At 36.6% G+C, this 19,838-nt stretch overlaps 1 protein-coding gene across 5 annotated transcripts in view; it reads right to left on the bottom strand.

The window, feature by feature from the left end:
- PDHX (pyruvate dehydrogenase complex component X) overlaps window positions 1-19,838 on the bottom strand; it is a 135,937-nt gene that overhangs the window by 78,114 nt on the left and 37,985 nt on the right. For all 5 annotated transcript variants that reach the window (XM_071809082.1, XM_071809081.1, XM_071809083.1 and 2 more), the window contains exons 4-7: window positions 15,700-15,905; window positions 13,523-13,621; window positions 8,445-8,628; window positions 6,777-6,924 (exon numbers count right to left, since the gene is read on the bottom strand). In XM_071809082.1, the coding sequence (XP_071665183.1) occupies window positions 6,777-6,924; window positions 8,445-8,628; window positions 13,523-13,621; window positions 15,700-15,905 (637 nt within the window). The remainder of the gene's footprint in view (window positions 1-6,776; window positions 6,925-8,444; window positions 8,629-13,522; window positions 13,622-15,699; window positions 15,906-19,838) is intronic.

Below are 19,838 nucleotides of genomic sequence, written 5' to 3'. Positions count from 1 at the left end.
TATAATGCCACTTAAGGAGACATCACAGAATCAGAATGGTCGGGGTTGGGAGTGACCTCGGAGATCATCTAGCCCAACTCACTTGCTAAAGCAGGCTCACCTAAAGCAGGTAGCACAAAAATGCATCCAGGCAGGTTTTGAAGGTCTCCAGCAAAAAAGACTCTACAAACTCTCTGGGAAGCCTGTTCCAGTGTTCTGTCACTCAAAGTAAAGAAGATTATCCTCATATTCAGATGGAACCTCTTACGCTTCAGTCTGTGCCCAATTCACCTCATCCTATTGTTGGGCACCACTGAAATGAGTCTGGTCTCATCCTCTTGACAACCACCCTTCAGATATTTATAAGCATTGATAAGATCCCCTCTCAGCCTTCTCCAGGACGAACAGACCCAGCTCTCTCTGTCTATCCTCACAAGAAAGATACTCCAGACCCCTAATCATCTTTGTAGATCTCTGCTGGACTCTCTCCAGTAGCTCCTTTTCTTTCTTGACCTGTGGAGCCCAGGACTGGATGCAGTACTCCAGATGTGGCATCACCAGGGCAGAGTAGGAGGGGGAGGATAACCTTCCTCGACCTGCTGGTCACACTCTTCCTAACACACTTCAGGATATCATTGGCCTTCTTGGCCACAAGGGCACATTGCTGGCTCATGGTCAACCTGTTGTCAACCAGGACTCCCACATCCTTCTCCACAATGCTGCCTTCCAGCAGGTCAAATCCTAACCTGTACTGATGCCTGGGGTTACTTCCCCCAGGTGCAGGACCCTACACTTGTCCTTGTTAAATTTAATCAGGTTTTTCTCTTCCCAGTCCTCCAGCATGTTCAGGTCTTGCTGAATGGCAGCACAGCCTTCTGGTGTGTCAGCTCTTCCTCCCACTTTGGTATCATCAGCAAACTTCCTGAGGGTGCACTCATTCTCTTCATCCAGGTCATTAATGAACAGGTTAAACAGGACTGGACCCAATATTGACCCCTGGGCAACACCACTAGCTACAGGCCTTCAATTAGACTCTGCATCATTGATCACAACCCTCTGAGCTTTGCCATCCAGCCAGTTCTCAATCCATCTCACCATGCACTCATCCAACTCACACTTCGTAAGTTTACCTATGATGATGTTGTGAGAGAAAGTGTCAAAAGCCTTAATGAAGTCAAGGTAGACAACATCCACTGCTCTCCCCTCCTCTACCCATGCCAGGGTGAATTATCATGGACTCCACACAATCCAATATGAATTCAAGCGAAGCCAATTTATTACAAAAACAAGCCTCCTTATATATGCAGTTATTTCCTGATCACGTGTCCACGCTCCAAGCATGCATTAACTGATTGGATATTGTCTATGTTCACGGGCTGTCCACGCGCCTGAGTCTCACTGCTAATAGGTCTGTTGATTTACGTGGTGTTGCTGCCCTGCAGCCGCCGAACTGCCTCACTCCCAGAGCAGATCCTATTTTCAGCTTGACGAGGTGGCCTTAAAATTCCTGTGGGCCTGGCTAGTTTGATAACAAATCTCCACCTAATAGAAACCTATCCACACATTAACTTCAAGAAAATCCCTCAAATCTTGCACATACCGAGACAGTAGTGCCATCACAGAATGCTATCAGGTTGGTCAAATATGATTTCCCCTTGTTGAATCCATGTTGACTACTCCTGATAACCTCCTTTTCCTCCACATGTTTTGAGATTACATATACAATGAGTTGTTCCATCACCTTTCCAGAGATGGAGATCAGGCTAACCTGTCTTTAGTTTCCTGGGTCATCCTTCTTGCCCTTTTTGAAGACTGGAGTGACACTGGCTTTCTTCCAGTCCTCAAGCACCTCTCCTGTTCTCCACAACCTTTCAAAGACTATGGAGAGTGGCTTAGCAATAACATCTGTCAGCTCTCTCAGCACTCATGGGTGCATCCCAGCCAGGCCCATGGATTTGTGAAATGTATGTATTTTTCTGGATTTTGTGGAATATTGAGATACCCCCAGGAAAAACAAAACAGTCTAACTTTCTAGAAATACCTGTCTGCAAGCAGATAATTTGTTATATCAACAAAAGCAAGGGTGAAGGAGAGAATGAAGAGTAGTAACTCCTTTGTTAGACAGCCATATTACCACAGGAAAACTTATACTTTTCTAAAACCTAACTGGTGCCTCTATCTACAGAACCTTTCAAGGATAACTTCATCAGGTTATCCTTGAAAACCCCTTTTTTTACACATCCATACATGTAAAGAAATTTAACTTGTACCTTGAAAATACCTTTTGATGCTGCACTGTGATAACAACAAAGCTGATTTTTAACCTTGCCTCAGTAGCATGGTTTTCAGTAAATCAAACTCCTTCTGTTGAGCACTAGCAGCTAGATGATCCAAGTGGGGGAACCCTCTTAAAGATTTAAGCTGGGAGAGGTGCCACATATAAAAGCTATAATATCATTCTGGGGGGTGTGGCAACAAGGAAGAAACCACACCTATCTACAGCTATATTTGGAATCATACAGAGTGAATACTGGATTGCTAATAAGCCTGCCTCTCCTTGAAGATAGGAAAATTACTCATTTGAGGTATCACAGAATCATAGAATGGTATGAGTTGGAAGGGACCTTAAAGATCATCTAGTTCCAAGCCCCCTTCCCCTATATCAGGTTGTTCAAAGCCCCAGCCAATCTTGCCTGGAATGCTTCCAAGGACACGGCATCCACAATTTTTCTGGGCAGACTGTTCCAGTGCCTCACCACCCTCACAATGAGTATTTCTTCCTTATATCTAATCTAAATCTACCCTCATGCACTTTAAAGTCATTACTCCTTGTTCTGTCACCACACACCTTTGTAAAAAGTCCCTCTCCAACTTTCTTGTAGGTCTTCTTTAGGTACTGGGAGGCAAGGTCTCCCTGGATGCTTCTCCAGGCTGGACAACTTCAACTCTCTCAGCCTGTCTTCATAGAAGAGGTGCTCTAGACCCCATATCATCTATGTGGTCATGCTCTGGACTCACTCCAACAGGTCCATATCCCTCTTATGTTGGAGATCCAAGAGCTGAACACCAGTACTCTTGGTGGGGTCTCACGAGCATGGAGTAGAGTGGGGAAAATCATCTCTCTCGACCTCACCCTGGTGGCCAGGATACGGTTGATGCAGCCCAGGATAAAGTTGGCTTTCTGAGCTGCAAGTGCACATTGACAGGTCATGTTGAGCTTCTCATCAACCAACATCCCCAAGTTCTTCTCTTCAGGGCTGCTCTTAATCCATTCTCTGCCCAGTTGACATAATGCAGAGTTATGTCGGTCTTATGATACAAAACATTTACAGATAGGACCAAGAAAGCTTCTGAAAACCTAGGTACCCTGTCTAGGGCAATTACAATACTATTTTTTTTGAAAGCAAACAAACAACAAAACCCACTCCACAAAATCCATACGGTCTAAATATATCTTTCAACACTTGTTCTACTGCTATTCTCCTTCATCATGTTAGAAAAACCTCACCAAACAAACAAGCAAAATAAAGACAGGTGAATAGCACAAAGAATGATTTGGTCAAATCACTTGAAAGATTTTGTCATTTGCTTGAAGAAGAACTAATTGTGGATCATCACCCAAAGCTACAGTAATAAAAATATTACTTTAAGATTACCAGATCACAATGTGTCAGAAGTACTTATGTGACTTTGGAGTCTATGTTTCATTGACTTAAAACTGACAGTTGTCTCCTAAGTGATAGAAAAACCATGCTTTCCTCTCTATCAAATAATTTATTACCAAGAAGTTATTTAATGCACATTGTACAATGAACTACTTTGCACCTAAAAATAAACTGGCAAATTGAAGTGTACGTGTCACTGGGATACCAAGAAATGTCAACTCTTACCTCCCTGTGCATTTGTACAAGTGCCTTTTCAATGAATCTTTCCAATCCATTTTTCAAGGTTTGGTATTCAGTTCTTTTCTTTCAAGAACTGAAAAGGGATGTGACAATAGTATATCTATTCACAAAAACACAAACTGTGTTATTACTGCTTGTTGCTAGCTAGAAAAAAAAAAAAAAAAAAAAAAAAAGCTCTTTCTTCTCTTATTTGACCTCAGTCCAAACTGAATCTTCTACCTCTAGGATGCTCAAATACATTTCAAGTTGCAGATATGCCAAAAGATCACCTGAAACACTATATGGACTCCCTGCTTCTGCAAAACCATGTTTTCTTTCAGATTTGCTTTAATTAATTTCAATTACCAGTTAAGCTTGAAATGAAAAAAACAAGCTTTATTTTCACAAATTGTATTGATTTAAAAACTGTATTTCCAATTACGTATTAAAGAAAAAACTACTGCCTGTCAATTAAGGTTTCTCTAAAGCATTGCTTAGCTACCGCAGTTTGACAGAACCACACCTCAGGAGGACCAGTCTCTAGAATAGAGCTCAAAAACTGATTGTGAGCCCCATCAAATTCACCCTCTCAACTCCAGAGTTATGAGCTGACACCTTTCTTCCTTCCTATTTTCTTCCTTCCTATTTCCTCCTCATTTTTACTTTCAAGAAATACTGTTTCTCCTCATTATAAAATGATGACCCTTCAGAATTTTTTACCCAAGTAACAGACTTAGTTAGTGTCAGGCTTTGAGGTGTACGTGTACATGTCTCCTTCACTACTTGCTTATGTAGCCTGAACAGTATGGAAAATGAAATTTTGTAAAAATGAATGAATGATGAACGAAAATTAAATTTATGAAGTGGCAGAGATTAATCCATGTGCCTTGAATACTACTCAAACATAAACAAATAAATTATTCTTTCACCAGCATAATTAGCTAAAACTATCAAAAGAAACAATCATCAATATTTTCCTAACTTGATTTGAAGATTCTAAAAGAATTAAAACTATTTTTAAAATCTATGCATAATTAGTTTGGCTGTAACTGATAAAGTAGACATCAACTGATCTCAACTGATTTCCAGCAGATAAAATGCAACAGATATCACGCCATTTTAGGTAAAGGCAATATACTGTCAGTTCAATAAATAATATTGCTAACCTCAGACACTATAAGTAAATATTATACTTTGTGAAGAATATTCCACATTTTATAGAAGCTTAAGACCAGAATAATGACTTGCAGGTATTGCGGACAATCATAATACATGATCTTGAATAATTTATCAAGTTCTGCCTTAAAATGAGACAGATTTCCTGAGAAGGCTACTCCTCCCAGACAGCTGCAACCAAACCTCATTTCTCAATGTATTAGAATTAGCTGGAGCTCCATGGACAAGCAGGAAACTGAAAGCAGGCATTGCCCCCAACCCAGGCCTGTCTACCTTACCGTCAGCCACTGCTTCCTACTTTGCAATATCACTTCAATTGTACTTGTATAACTGTTCTACAGGTCTGATACCGAAATATATCAGTGGACTAGAACTTTTTAAAATAACTCGAGTTTTGGTATCAGAGTGAAAGAAGATATTACAGAGGCAGAAACATGCAGCACATGTTTCCAACTCTTTAAAATAGCTTTTCTGTGAAGAAATATATCTCCAAAAATCTATAACTTCTGCAAGTAGGAGATAAGAGAAGATAGAAGATGTGACTGAAAAAGCACAGCAAACTCATTCATTTTTTTTTCCACAGCTTACCAGATCGGTGACTTAAACATAACCTTGCTGAGAGAAACACAGTTTTATATTCCAACTGCTCAGCAATTCTCCCTCTGATCTTATTTCTTTACAGTCCTTTAAATTCTTGTTCAAGACATGTATTTAATGGAAAATAGTCTTGTAAATGTGACAGAAAAAATGAAACATTACAAAATGTTTTTTTTCCTTGGGCTTAAATATCTCTGAGTCAAAAGACAAAATTTTTAGAAATTTCTCTACTGAAGAGCAAATTGCCCTAGATTAGTACAAGTCTAACCAACCTAGTCGCAAATCTGGCTTGATAAAATTAACTTACAGGTGTCAAAGCTTTACAAAAACATTTGTTTCCATATTGGTATTTATAAATGCTGTACTGGTGTCCTCTTTACAGAATACTAAACAAGGCAAAAGGAACCAAAAGGGAAAAGAGAAAAAAAGAAAAAAAAATACTACTAACTGCAGACAATTGCAAGAACTAACTAATATAAAACAACGCGTACCTAAAGAGTTTCCACAGTTTTTGGTTTAATACCTTCACAAACTATGGAACATGGGGCACTTTCTCTAGACAACATTAAAATCAGTATATTGACCAAATATTTCTAAATATAATAGAATGTATTTAAATTAAGAATATTATGATGTTAAAGTAATAAAAATTGTCTTTAATTTTTTTTTACCCCATTAAGTAGAAGTCCTTAAACAAGAAGAAACCAAGCAAAAACCACTTTGTGATACTTTGCATGAAAATGAAGTACCTGTCTGAAGAGTATTCTATTGAAAAATTCTGGTTTTTTTAAATGTATGTCACGTATACTTCGTTGGACTGAGATTTTGGAAAGAACACTCTAGTCTCCATAGTTAATTTTGAAACTATTAAAATTTCCTATTGCACAGTATACTCAGCTGATTTTTAGCAAAAACCAAAACAGTTTTGGCAAAACCAAAGCAATCTTTTATTAGGACCTTAAATCTCAAGAAATTTTTCTAAATAACTACAGCTTGAGTCCAACATACAGAATACTGAAAAAGATTACTTGTATACAGTGTTCTGCCTCTACAAATATCTACACCTCCTGGGTACGATTATGTAAACAAGACAAACTATGCATTAGCACCATGTTACAGTAAATCGGTTTCATCACTAACCTTTGGCCAATTGTTTTCTTAATTTCAAAATAGCATCGATGTCACAGTCAGCAGCAGCATATGCATGAGGTATAGTAGTTTTAGATTCTGTTAATCTCTTAGCAATAACTCTTCGGATGTTGCTAGCTGGGATCTCTGTGAATGTGCCCTGAAAGAAATCATATGCTGCATATTAAATATCAAGAGCGCAAACATACTTCCCCTTTGATAAAACAGGACTCCAGCACTGATGTGTTATCCCTAACTCCTGCTCACTTCAAATATCCCCTACATACCAAAACATGACATGTTCCAACTCCTGACATTAATGATTAAAACCACTGAGTGTTCCAGTCGACTCCACTTAACCTGGATCAACAGGTTTTACCGAATAGTTTCACTTTACAGTATAGAATTAATCCTACTGTCCTAACAGACTGCTTAAAAAATTCCAAATATTCAGGTACTAATTCCCAGCCAGAGTATATAAGCACTGTTCCATCTGCCAGACTTGGCATACTGCTCAGAATATGTTTTGTTCTATTTAAATTGTAATAAAATATTTCCTCAGTAAGCTACTGCTTTTTCAGTTCCCTTAGTGGTTCCTTAAGACAGGCTTTACTGCATATCTTTTGTTACTCTTCTCTTTCCTTCCAGATATATTCAGTAACGTTTCAATGCAGAAGTTTTCCCAGCTTCTTCATAGTGGTAAGTCAACTTTCAAGCAATCACTTGAAATATCAGTGACTACTGAAAGCAAGAAAATAAGTCATTCAGTACAGTATTATTTTGTATACCTAATCTGTTACACATATACTACATATTGAGTAACAGTCAACACACAACAAATTGCAATATGTATGTTCTGCTGCAATCATATAACATTTTTTTTTCCTGTAATGGAAAAATAACCAAGTTTGAGCTTTCTGTGCTTGATTTAGTTCTTTGCACAGGGTAAAAAAGAGCAGCATTTTCTGATTGTTATGAATTGTAGCTACACTGTAAACTTCAGCCTCTGAAGATTCAAATTTTGTTCTAAAGTCAGAAAGATTTTTCCCTGCATTTTTCACAAAAGCTTTTCAATTTCTACTAATGTGCATTTCAGCATGGGTATTTCTAACATTTTTAACAGAAACTGTATTTAGGTGATAGAGTTTGCAACATTACTCTTCAAAGCAACCACTAAGCCTTTCTCTCCTTGCTTCTTGACAACTGATCAATGGATATTTACATATACTGCAGGAAAGTTAAGTACAGTACAATGAAGTACAGCAAAATTAAGTCAGGATACAAGTTTCTCCAAGTTTGAAAATATACAATGACATACTGATCCTGCAAGGATTGAGGTGTATTATTGATTTCTAAACTAGTGCCATCTTCATGTTCGGGGACTAAAATAAAACTGCTGCCTCTCTGACTTTCCCCTTCCAAGGCTCACATTGTAAATTGTCTCATGGCTTCAATTTGCAAGTTACACAAAGTAGTGTGCATAGTTCCAAGAGCTCTGCAGTTTGAATTACATTGCTCGAGAATCATTCAAACATACTAAAAACCGCATGTCCTTGGCCTTGGCATCTTGGTGGTCTTAAATTCCTTCATCTCTCCAGTTCTTGAAATCTCATATAGCTACTTAAGCAGCCATGGCAATATTTAGCTGTAGTGATGTTGAGGACTTAACAGAATCATTACCAGTGCAGCAGGTTGTCCTGGTGTGGAAACTGGTGGAACTGCTGGTCTTGGATAAGCAGAAGTCATAGTTGTTGTTTGTGAAGAAAGCAGCACTGCAGTAGGCTGGGGAAGAGCTGCAGAAACCACAGGTTTCAATTCACTGGGTTTGCCCTTCTGCTTCGCTTGCAGAAGTTTGAGAGCATCCCTGGTGATTAAACACAGAAAACATTTGTGTTAGAGAAGCGTATTATTCATCATCACTAACTGTGAGTGTACGAGATAATTTCTGAATTGTGCTGACAATTCTTCTAAATAAGATACCAGAGTATACTTACTCAGGCTATAAAGTCTCAAATAAAAACTGTTTCATCCATTATATTTGTAATAATTTAAATTTAATGTAATTAATTAGTGCTCACAAAAAATGAGTAGTAATTTATCACTCATTTCTCTGTATCTTTCTGACAGACATGTTCACAAACAGGCGTAGATGGCATGCAAGTCCATACTTCATAGGCAATTTGAAAGATAGCACCACACTAAAGAACCAAAGCCAAAAACTGAGTAACATGTAACAGTCCCAGGTGTGGCTGAACCTCACCTGCTCTATAAGCATTCTCCCAGGGTCTTTACACAGATATAGCTGCCACCACAAAAATCCCTCTTATGGGTACAGTATGACAGACGTAAATAAACTTCCATCTTTGAGCTATAAGACCACATCTACCCTAGGTTCATTGTATTTACAAAGTAACATGCTAAAGATAGCACCTATGAGGGTAAACAGAAAAGACTATTTACACCACCACTGCCAATTGCAAGGGAAATGAGCTATAGTAAAATTTCTGGTTTGCAGGTATTACTGTTGTACTAGCAACTTATTAGAAGAGTTGTATCATTAACAAATCTGTCTTTATGCTCAAGATATGATAATGAAAATCTGTATCATATACTCTAGATAAACCTCTACCACTTCATGATGATATCACCACAGCATGTACACAAAAGTTTATGTATACAAAATTTTACTGCATAAACTGGCAGAGGAAATGAAAAATAAGTTAAAAATCAGACTACTTACAACCATACCATGTCTTTGAAACACAAGCCATAAATACTAAAAAACAAAGCTATGCAACTTCATTAGATTATTGCTTCAGTGTAAGTCTATTCTTGAGTGAGAGTCAATAGTTTGTATACCACTAAATTTCTGTAGAAAAGACAAAAATATCAAAAAATACGAGTTCTTAGTTCTTCCTAACAAAGCAGCACACCAGAACCAAGAACTGAAAACCCTAAAGCTCTGTATGTTCTATACGATGTCTTTTACCGATTGCTGACTCGCTTAAATTTATTTTTAGCTTTAATACATACTTTAGGAAATTAATATTAACAATATACTTTTTTAAACTGAGCTCGGCACGTAGATTTTTTGTTATTAAAGCTGTTACTTGTTTTCCCAAATTAAAATGTTAGCCAAAATTTGTTTTAAAAATAAGTGTTTAGTATTTAACATAAATACTGTATCAGGGAAAAAGTTAGATTTCACTGAACGAAAATCATCCCCTACCATTATAATTTGCGACAAAAAGAAGTAACTGCATGACATAATACAACTTCTCTAGTTAAAATATTAGAAGCCACCAAAAAAAATCACTTCAGGGTTTTAACTTGGCAGTCATAAGATAGACCATCTGCTCATTATATTACATAATACCTGAAATAAAGCTTGTATAGCTTCTTATAGATTTTAAAGCTAAAGAAATGCTTTAGAATTACTTCCATATAACATGCAAATGACAAAAAACCTGATAGCCCTACCTATTGTAGCCAAGTCAAAATGCTTTTATAATTTTGGTGGCTGTTATTGTGTTAGCTGCAAAGTATATTACCAAAATTTATCTTATTTTTAGATTAGAAGATTCACTCAGGACTTTTTGAAACTCATGCATGAGTATGAGATATATCTATAAAATACACATATATAAAAATAATATTTCATATATATTTATATTTTGTATATTATATAAATATTTGTTATACATACATATAAAAATACTTTTCCCCCTACCAATTCCACATGGTTTAAGTGAATAAAAAAAATAGGTACAGCAATGCTATGACTGTCATGGGTGCAAGACTGTGAGTCTGCATATACATAAATTTGGAAGAGGTACCAAAGCAAGTCAAATTAAACAGATTTCAGTACAAGGCAGGCAAACAGATACTTCATCAGAACCGGGAGCTGGACACCTCCTTTCTACTCTATAAACCTCTACCAACACAGGATAGTAATGGACAAAGATGAGACAGAGGTAACAAACATAAAAGAGAGCAGTCTGTTCCATAGAAAAGATACCAGAGCTTCATAAACATTTATTAAACAATGATGTACCCTACTGAACTGTTATTACTAGAAGTATGCAAATACTGGCAACTCTGTTACACTTCAGTTTACCATTACTAAAGAAGTGTGCAGTCTTTTCACTTTATGTTAGCCAAAATCCAAACAATGGTGAAAGTAAACCGAGTACTTTGTTCTCAAAATATACTTTGCTTGAAATGGACAAGTTAGAATTGATACACACACCTAAAAATCACTAAGGATCAGACGGCGCAAGAGGAGATACACACATTAACACTAGCTTCCTCTAGTGACAGTTACTGTTACTAAATTGTCCCAACGCTCTATCTCCTGAACATCCGATTATTCAATTAATAGGTTTCCTGGAAGAAGGAAAAAGGTGAGCAGAGAACGTTAAATATTAGAAACTTTTAGGTATTCGACTTACTGCACTACCAACATTGTAGGAGAAACTCGTTCCTCTCTGGTGGCAGCTAAAAAATTGCATGCAGCATAGATCCCACCGAAAACCTGTACTCATTAAATATGTATGACATGAGTGTCTGGAAAACCAGCACTATATGTGTATGCTGTGCCTTATTTGCAAGCTGAAAATGCAAATGCTCGAGCAGCTCCAAGATCCCAAATCACAGTGACAGTTGGTAGTAAGGTACAGATGGGAGGAACACAGCCTCAGAAGAACATAGTTTTACTTCTAACTGGCCTCCCCACCTTTTTATGGCTTCATTTATAAATCCCTAGATCACTAGTGAAAATTATAAGAAAGGGCAGAAGCAACCTGAAAGAATCATCAATTCTGACTCAGCTCTCCCAAACAGTGTCTGAGTTGATGACTAGGAACACTGGGCAATCTTTGATAGAAATTATGAGTTACTTCGTACTGACACATTGATTTCCTAGTATATTTCTGAAGAAAGCAGAAGATATTGCTTAAAAGTAAAAAAGCTGACAATCTATAAAACAAAAACAGGTAGGAAGACAACAGTAATCCAGCCTTGCACAGATACATAAAAGAAATTAAGTACCAGCCTACTAAGGGAGTAGATTATGACAGAGAAAGCTACTAAGTTAAAGCTCCTGTTACTGTTAAAAGTTTTACAGTGAATTGAATTTAAAGATAGAAATTTGAGAGGAAATAATCTTGCTTGCTCACATAGCTCAGTATCTCTCTTTATTTCTTACAATCTGCTGAGTGTAGCCCTGTTCAACAAGGAAACTCAAGTGTTTAAAAGTGAAAAGTGAACTTGCAATACACCCTTAAAGAATCAATCACTCATTTACTTGGAAGAGAGACCATGAGTCACACAGCTATAAAGCATGGCATGCATTTTAACAGTAATCTCAAGTTAGCAAAATAAATATTTTCCTGAATATCTGTAGCAGCTCTTCACGAAAAATCTGCAAACATTTCATTTCAAACTGAACATAATAGCAGAGCCTGTAGGTATCTGAAAGATTAATACCATTTCAAAACAACTTATTAAAAAAAAAGTTTGTTTCTTAAAATGACATTTCAAAGTCAAATATTTTCTATAGAAGAAAGTTGTTTTGAATAAAGAAGATTTTGTTAGATAACTCTTGTAGTTAAAGAAAACTCTCTGCTACATCTCCATGACAACTAGGGAATGTTAATTAGGTAGCTCAAAGTCCTAGAGGGTTTACACCTGCCCTAGCCCAGTAACACATTATAAATTAACACTACACTTACTTAAGACAAAACATACTGATAGTTTGCTGTTACATAGGATATTATATCTATTCAAGACCTTATTTGATCTCTGCTCAGCCAAAGACCATAGGAAAAAGAGTTCTAAAAAGACAGCAGAATTCCAATGTCTACTTCTCTGGGTTCAATTCCAAGTCACCATCAGGGTAAGAACTGGTTGGTTTTGAATGGAACTAAAAGTACAGTAGCTAACGAGGTCTGTGTAGGCAAATTATGGCATTTTTCAAAAGCAGTAACTTTACTGAGAACAAAATTAAATATTTCTGCCAAAATCCTTATGTCCAATAACATATATGCTAATGTGAAAATAACGCACCATTTCAAGGCCAAGGACTTTGGATATACCACAACATGTTTTTATACACAAGTTCCTCATCCCAAGGCTTGAGTGACAATCATTACATCAGGACACTCAAAAAGTATAGGAAACTACTAGAAGTCTGATCATAACAAATCACAGGTTTGTAAACAAACATTCTTTAAATCAAAGATTATGTCTCATAATTTACACTTCATTGCTCTCCTTAGCCTAATAAAAAAGGGAACAAATTAAACCCCGACAGACTTTAAAACTGAACTTCAGTGAAAGTAGCAAAATATCTGAACTCTCACAAGAAAAGGAGTTGAAGAAAACAGGCTACTGGTATTTTATTTTGGCTCTGAACACATCTCTGAGTAGCAAAATTCTTGAGATCAACAATGGTAGCTAACAGTGGTGCTCAGGAGTTGATAGCTACCACGTGAGTTGCAAGAAATGTGACAGCAGCTCAGATGGGATATAAAAACAAAATTTCCTTTTTTTAAATTAAAGGCTTCTTACAATTTCTATTCTCCATATCTTCTCAACAGGTTTTTCAAATTCAACTAAGCCATTCCCACATAGAAAAAACTGGAACAAAAAGTTGCCTTTTAAATAAATGAACTATTCAAGTTCATGGAGATTGCTCTAGGTTCAAATAAAGAAATAATAGAATATGAGGTTGTAGCTTCACTGAAATATCTACATACTCTTTAGTGAAGATTCCTCGAGGCCCAGAAGGAGTAATATTGCTTTGATCTAGTCCATGTGTTTCCAGAATGTTGCGAGCTGCAGGACTTAAGCGAATTCTAAAGAAATCAGGAGGAAAAAAAAAAAAATTTCAACAATAAGTTTAACTTATTTATTTTAATGGATATCAAGAGAAACTACACAATATATACCCTATTTCAGAAGCAACAGCTAGGGAATAAAACTGTTCTGTACAAAGGCTGCAATGCTAACACTGAAGTTGGACAGTGCCCCTTTTACCAAGCTTTAACATAACGTTGAATTTAAAAAAAACCCACAAAAATTACTTTGAAGAGATCAAAATAAAGACTGTAAAACTCACGTCCAAACTTTCCTCTTACAGTAGTGTTGCATTATAGTTGTGGATTCCTCTGGAAAAGGGTAATTAGTGAAGAACCAAATACATTTTTAAGACCAGCTTGTTATAGTAACATTAAAAAATTAGTTTTAGGAGCTCAGACAAGAGGGTTGCTCATCTCTATTATTTGTTTGCCTAGCTGTAATTCCATCATTAATGCAGTGTAATTATAACATTAACTTTGTCCTAGCTTCAATTTTATTTTATAGCATTGATTTAATGAAATGGCTACTTCTTCAGAAAGCAAAAGCCATAAAGATGTAGTTGCATAATTTGGTATCCACTTAAGAAGACCAAATATTAAGCCCTCCAACACTAAAACCTTTCAATCTGCATATAATTAAGATATACTATAATACTAATAAACCTGCCATCTTGACCTATCTGGGGTATGCTCAATAGTAACATTTCTGCCTGGAAACAGAAAGAGTTATCAACTACAAAGCACAGTACACAGCTACAGAGCATACAGTGCCCCTTAGCATGATTTGCTTTCTGAAATGAGGAAAAACAACAACATGTAGAGATTTCAGAATTCTTATATACAAAAGCAGCAAAGTTATCAGAAAATAATGAATACTCAGTTTCAAATCTTTCCACAAAATCTCCAATTCATTATTTTCTAAAGGAGACTATATTCCCACCATGCTGAGTTTTAAGAACTGTCCATAAACTGCTGGCAAAGAAAACCTATGTCATAAATGATCACTTGTTTTCAAGTATGTCAATACATCTCTAATCAACAGCTGCAGTGAAACAGACGCAGTTCTGATGTTCTTTGGTACTAAAATGCAATACTTAATCCTTTCAAGGAGTCTTGCCTTGGATCATCCCCCTGCTACAGGTAATGTTTGGGCAAGGAACCCCAATTAGTTGTCTTCCACTTGCATGAGGAAAACCTAAATGCTGACAGCAAAAGTAAACATTTCAAACCTCATTACCTTTTCTATCTGGTTTGCTAGAAAACAAACAAACAACTCCCCAAAACAAAAAAACAAACCCATACACACTGCAAAACTACCCAAACCAAACAGCTTGCATAGTACATGCCACCAAAATTAGTTTCCTATTATTTTCTTTAATAGGCTGTAATTTTACAGTTTTTGTCTTATTACAATTCACTCCAAATAAGGGGCAATACCTCAAAATAAGGTACATCCTGCAACACAAACCAGTGATTTACAGATTATTGTTACCCGACTAACACTTTGAGGTTAATTTACTTCTCTCTCTAAGATGCTTGCAATGCTCAGAGTACCCTAACAAATCAAAACAAGAGCATGTAAATCCACAGTTTTGAGTTTTTCACATTCCACTGTTATGGAAATAAGAAGAAATATTTTCTGCTATCAAAAGTGCAAGAGCTTGGAAGGGGTTTGGAGTTTGCCACTTGTTTGTTTACTTTTTTCTCCTAATAAAATAAATAGAAAACAAGGTATAGGTAAACTAGGCATCCAATACATAAGCATTAGAGTCCATCATATATAAATACAACTTCTTACTAATCTAAGTTTAGAATCCTTCATAAAGCAGTATTAAGTCAAAATAAAAGCACACCCATAGAAAGTGTTCTAATAAAACCATATTGTTCAAATTTATTGAGCTTACAAGCAGAGAAATATTCTGGGTAGACAAGCTTTATTACCTCACACATCCTGAAACACTCTTTTAAACTAACAGCTTAATACTAGGTAAAAAGGGACAAAAGATTCATTTTGGTTTAGCTCTACTGATCTAACTAAACACAAGTTCCATTTCATAACAAACACAGAAACTTACTGCAATTTTCCAGGTTTCTGTTCCACTTTAAAAGGGGCTGAAACAGAAGGACCTGCAGGAGTTGAGGTAAGAGCAGGTACTGGTGGAGCCAGAGAAGTTGGATCACTACTGTCAGCTGGTATTTCAACTTGCTTCCAGTCCTGTCCTTCCTCTACCAGCAGACAGATTAGCGAGCCCAAGCGTACATTTTTGCTTCCTTCTTCCACCTTAATTTAAGACAATGAGAACATTAAGTTACACATTGCACTGTCTGGACTAATAGGACTAAAAATAGTACATGTTGAAATGTCAGGTATATTAATGACATTTCATCAAGGCAATATGTATCATTTTATTCCTACTATTAATAAGATGACTCATTACCAAGATTAATTACAGTTGCTATTATAAGGTGAGGAATACGAATTTATGCCTCCAAATCCTATACATCTAAAGTCAGCATTCAGAAATCAAACTAAGTAAGTTACAGACTATTGAGTACCTCCTGGAATAAACTCAAAATACATGTGGTTGTCTAATCTTTGTAAACAGAGCCTGAAAACTTTGCTGGACACATTGAGCAGATATACTTTAAGGCATCTACCCTGTATCTAGCACTGTTACATTTTAAAACACATGCTTGTAAATTTAGAAGCTGAGGAACAAAAAGAAACCAAAACTCCACAACAACAGTGCCTCATTACTTCTTTTTGAAAAAGATAACACTTGCTTTCCACTAACTTCCACCTTTAAGTTTGTCTATTTTATCATAACTGGTGCCAAATAACAAATCTGTCCACCAAGAAAGTGATAGCACTTACGCAGTATGTAAATCCCCATTTCAAAGAACATCCGAACAGAAAATTACAGAACGATAAATATAAGCTAATCCAATATAATCTAATTAGACTGGATAAGGCAAATCTATTCTAGATGTTCATTTTAAAACAAAACTATATCTGTATCACAGTCAACATATCTCTTTGATGTTTTGGCAGATAAAGGCATGGCAGTTGTGCTAACAACTTAATGAAGGGCTCCTCCTACAGTCTCTGAAATGGTTGCAGAAGTACAATTCTGCAGGCTCTCAAAAGCAACATTTCCAGGCCATAAGGCCAAATATAGAGATAGCTCTTTAGGACCACAAATAGTCAAATACACCTTCAACTGTATCAGCCCAAATAGAGTTAATTTCCTAACAAAGAAAACAGACACTTCATTTCCACCATAAAGCCATAATGCACATACATTTTCCTCAAAAGGAGCTGGTATGTATCCGCAATTCTGACATTTTACCCAAGAAAATGCAAATCACTATCATATGAAAAACCCAAAGACAGACACACAGAATAAAAATATAGATAGTATCAAGTATCACACTGTTCCTACTGCCTTAATTTGGTTTTCTAGGCATTTAAACAGTAATAAATAAAACAGAATTCTGTAAAGACTGTACTATGCAGATGCAAATACTAGTAAGTTATAACTCAGATAAGATTGTTGCCTGCACACTATTGACTCCACTGACAGAACGTTATCAGATTTCACAGGATTACGTAGTTCTAGCTCCCTCACTAGGACAGATATTAGACCTAAGAAGGAACAAAGGCAAATTTTTCCTCAGTATGTTCTGATAAAACATCTCACATTTACAGTTTTGTCACTTCACTTCTTTCCCCCCCCGCCATGAACAGCAGGTAAATTCCAGTGTAATATTACTTTAAAAATATTTGTTAGACGAAAAAAAAAATTTAAGAGCTAGTTCAATGCTTCTTGTTCTGATCAAAATGCTGAAGTTCTTAATTAACAACTTTACAGCATTATCATACTTAGCACTGAAAAAGGTATTTAGAAAAACAAAACTATCAGCACAATACTCAGATGTTTGAGCCATACCAATGATGATGAAAACCACATATATTCCCCAAGTTCAAAATACTTCCCCTGTAGCATATAAATATGCAGCAGTTAATTGTTTTTCCCAAAATAAGAATAAAGCAATTTTTTATGTCTTCTCTTTGCTTCACAAAGGCTTGCACATACAAGAGAGAACACTTACTTTTAAAAGCAGTTTACATATTGTAACCGAATAGACCAAGAACTGCAACATGCTTGTGGTGTCAAGTCCTTACCACAGTTTTAGTGTCAGAGTGTGTAAGTGGTGCTATGATGATACATGAAGACATCGAGTTGAGCCTTCAGAAATATAACACAAGATTTGTACTAGTTAGGGTTTATAACCCAGTATTATAGAAGGATTCAAAGCCATCGATGTTCTCAACTCTCACTCTTCAGAGCAAGCCAGTGATGTTCTTTCTGATGTTCAGCACTCCAAGACAGTTAGGTGAAAACTCCAGCATTCCTTATTCTCCAATACAAGTTTCTAGCCCAGATGACTGCAGAGATAACACTTTAAAAAAGTGTACACAAGTATTTTCTTAAAAAATATGTTTTTAAACACGCAGTCTTTGCATCTGAAAACTAGGACAAAGAACAATTGTTATTATTTTACTTAACTTTTCATCTCCTGGATTTTTGAGTCACTTCTACACTTTCATAATCCACAATACCAGAAAACCTCTCTGCATACATCTCAATGAAGCCCAGAATTTCAGATGTAGAAAGAGCTGAAATAAGTAGCTTCACAATACTTCTATTACTGTGTACACACAGCCAAGATGAGTCAAAAAGATCCTAACTTTGCTGACAAACCAACAAAGCACAGATGGCCCATGACAGGGAGAAAAAAAAAAGGAAGAGATTAAGTGCAAAGAGGAATAAAGTTCCCTGTTGCCACTGCAGCTCAGTGCTTTAGTCACTAACATACATATACCAAAGTAGATGTTCATTTCCTACACTGGGAAGAAAGATGGACAGAACCTATGCTGGCTCACTCTGCCTTGAAAGTTTTATATAAAGCAGTTTCAGTTCATACCAATTGTCATTTTGGTCATGAATGGCAGTGAATATTAAGTGCAGTTCTTAATCATTCATCATCTGGTTTTGGTCAAAATTTAACTAATAAGTATTTCAGGCAAAAAAAAAAAAGTGTTAATGAGTGATCACCATACATCACCATACTGGCATCACATGAATGATACTTTCATTGAGTCATTTAATCTTTTACTGCATTTTACACTGAATCAGATGTGATCATTAAAGACCTATCCAGAGAGAAAAGGAATATATGCATGAGTATCTATTTTATTGTTAGCCTGCTCATTCTTAAATGATACATACTTATGTTATACACTCAGGAAAAACAAGCAGGGTTACAGAAGTTGAATTCATTTAATCTAATGAACTGTCTGCCTTTTACGGCTGAGATAAAAACCAAAGTGTTAGGTTGATAGTGTGTTTATTTGACTCAGTTTTCCACACTGAACTCAGTCAAGGTGGTGCAGAATCGTGGTTGGCACCAAAGAACATGAAATTGTTGGCTCATTTCTTTTAGGAAGTGAGTAAACTTCAGCTAAATGCTTGTCCTGGTTTTGTTAAAAACAAGTTTCTCTTTTAGTGAATTTGCCTGTCAGCTAAAGCCTTCATGTTAGCTGCATTTTCCTGAAGAACCCAACACATGTTTTGGTTAAACCTAGCAATGGAATGCAAACTTATTGATAAGCACGGATGGACATCTCGCGAGAGGGGCAACAAGAAACTGATGTCCGAGAGACTGACCAACGGTGTATAACATTCCATTCACGTGAATATTTCATATAAAAGTGGGAGATCACGAGGATCTCGGCCCTTTTTTTCTTTTTCCTCGTGGCTGACATTAGGAGAGGACCTTGCTAGTCGTCCCTGTGAACGGAGGCCTAGTGAGAGACTGAATCCAGCTCCGGTTGGCTACAGAGTCTAATCCAGGACTTTGGGTGCTGGCTCTGCAGTTGTTGAGACTTACAAGATTGGTTTTGTATATTTTGTATTATTTTCTCTATTCTTATTAGTAGCATTAGTAAAACATCTTTAACTTTTCCAACTCTCTTCTCTCTGTCCTTCTTTCCCTTCCGATCGCCTGTCCTGAGTGGGAAGGGGGGAGAGGGAGGGGCAAAAGGGGGAAGTGGTGGGGGGGAGGAGGTTAACAATACATCTGCCAGGGTTTGATTGTCACCCCGCAATCTTAACCCTCAACAATGCTGTTAACTCAGATGCATCAAACA

Source organism: Patagioenas fasciata, chromosome 5, assembly GCF_037038585.1.
Source record: "Patagioenas fasciata isolate bPatFas1 chromosome 5, bPatFas1.hap1, whole genome shotgun sequence".
Lineage (NCBI taxonomy): Eukaryota > Metazoa > Chordata > Aves > Columbiformes > Columbidae > Patagioenas > Patagioenas fasciata.
This window is presented reverse-complemented; position numbering and strand designations above follow the sequence as displayed.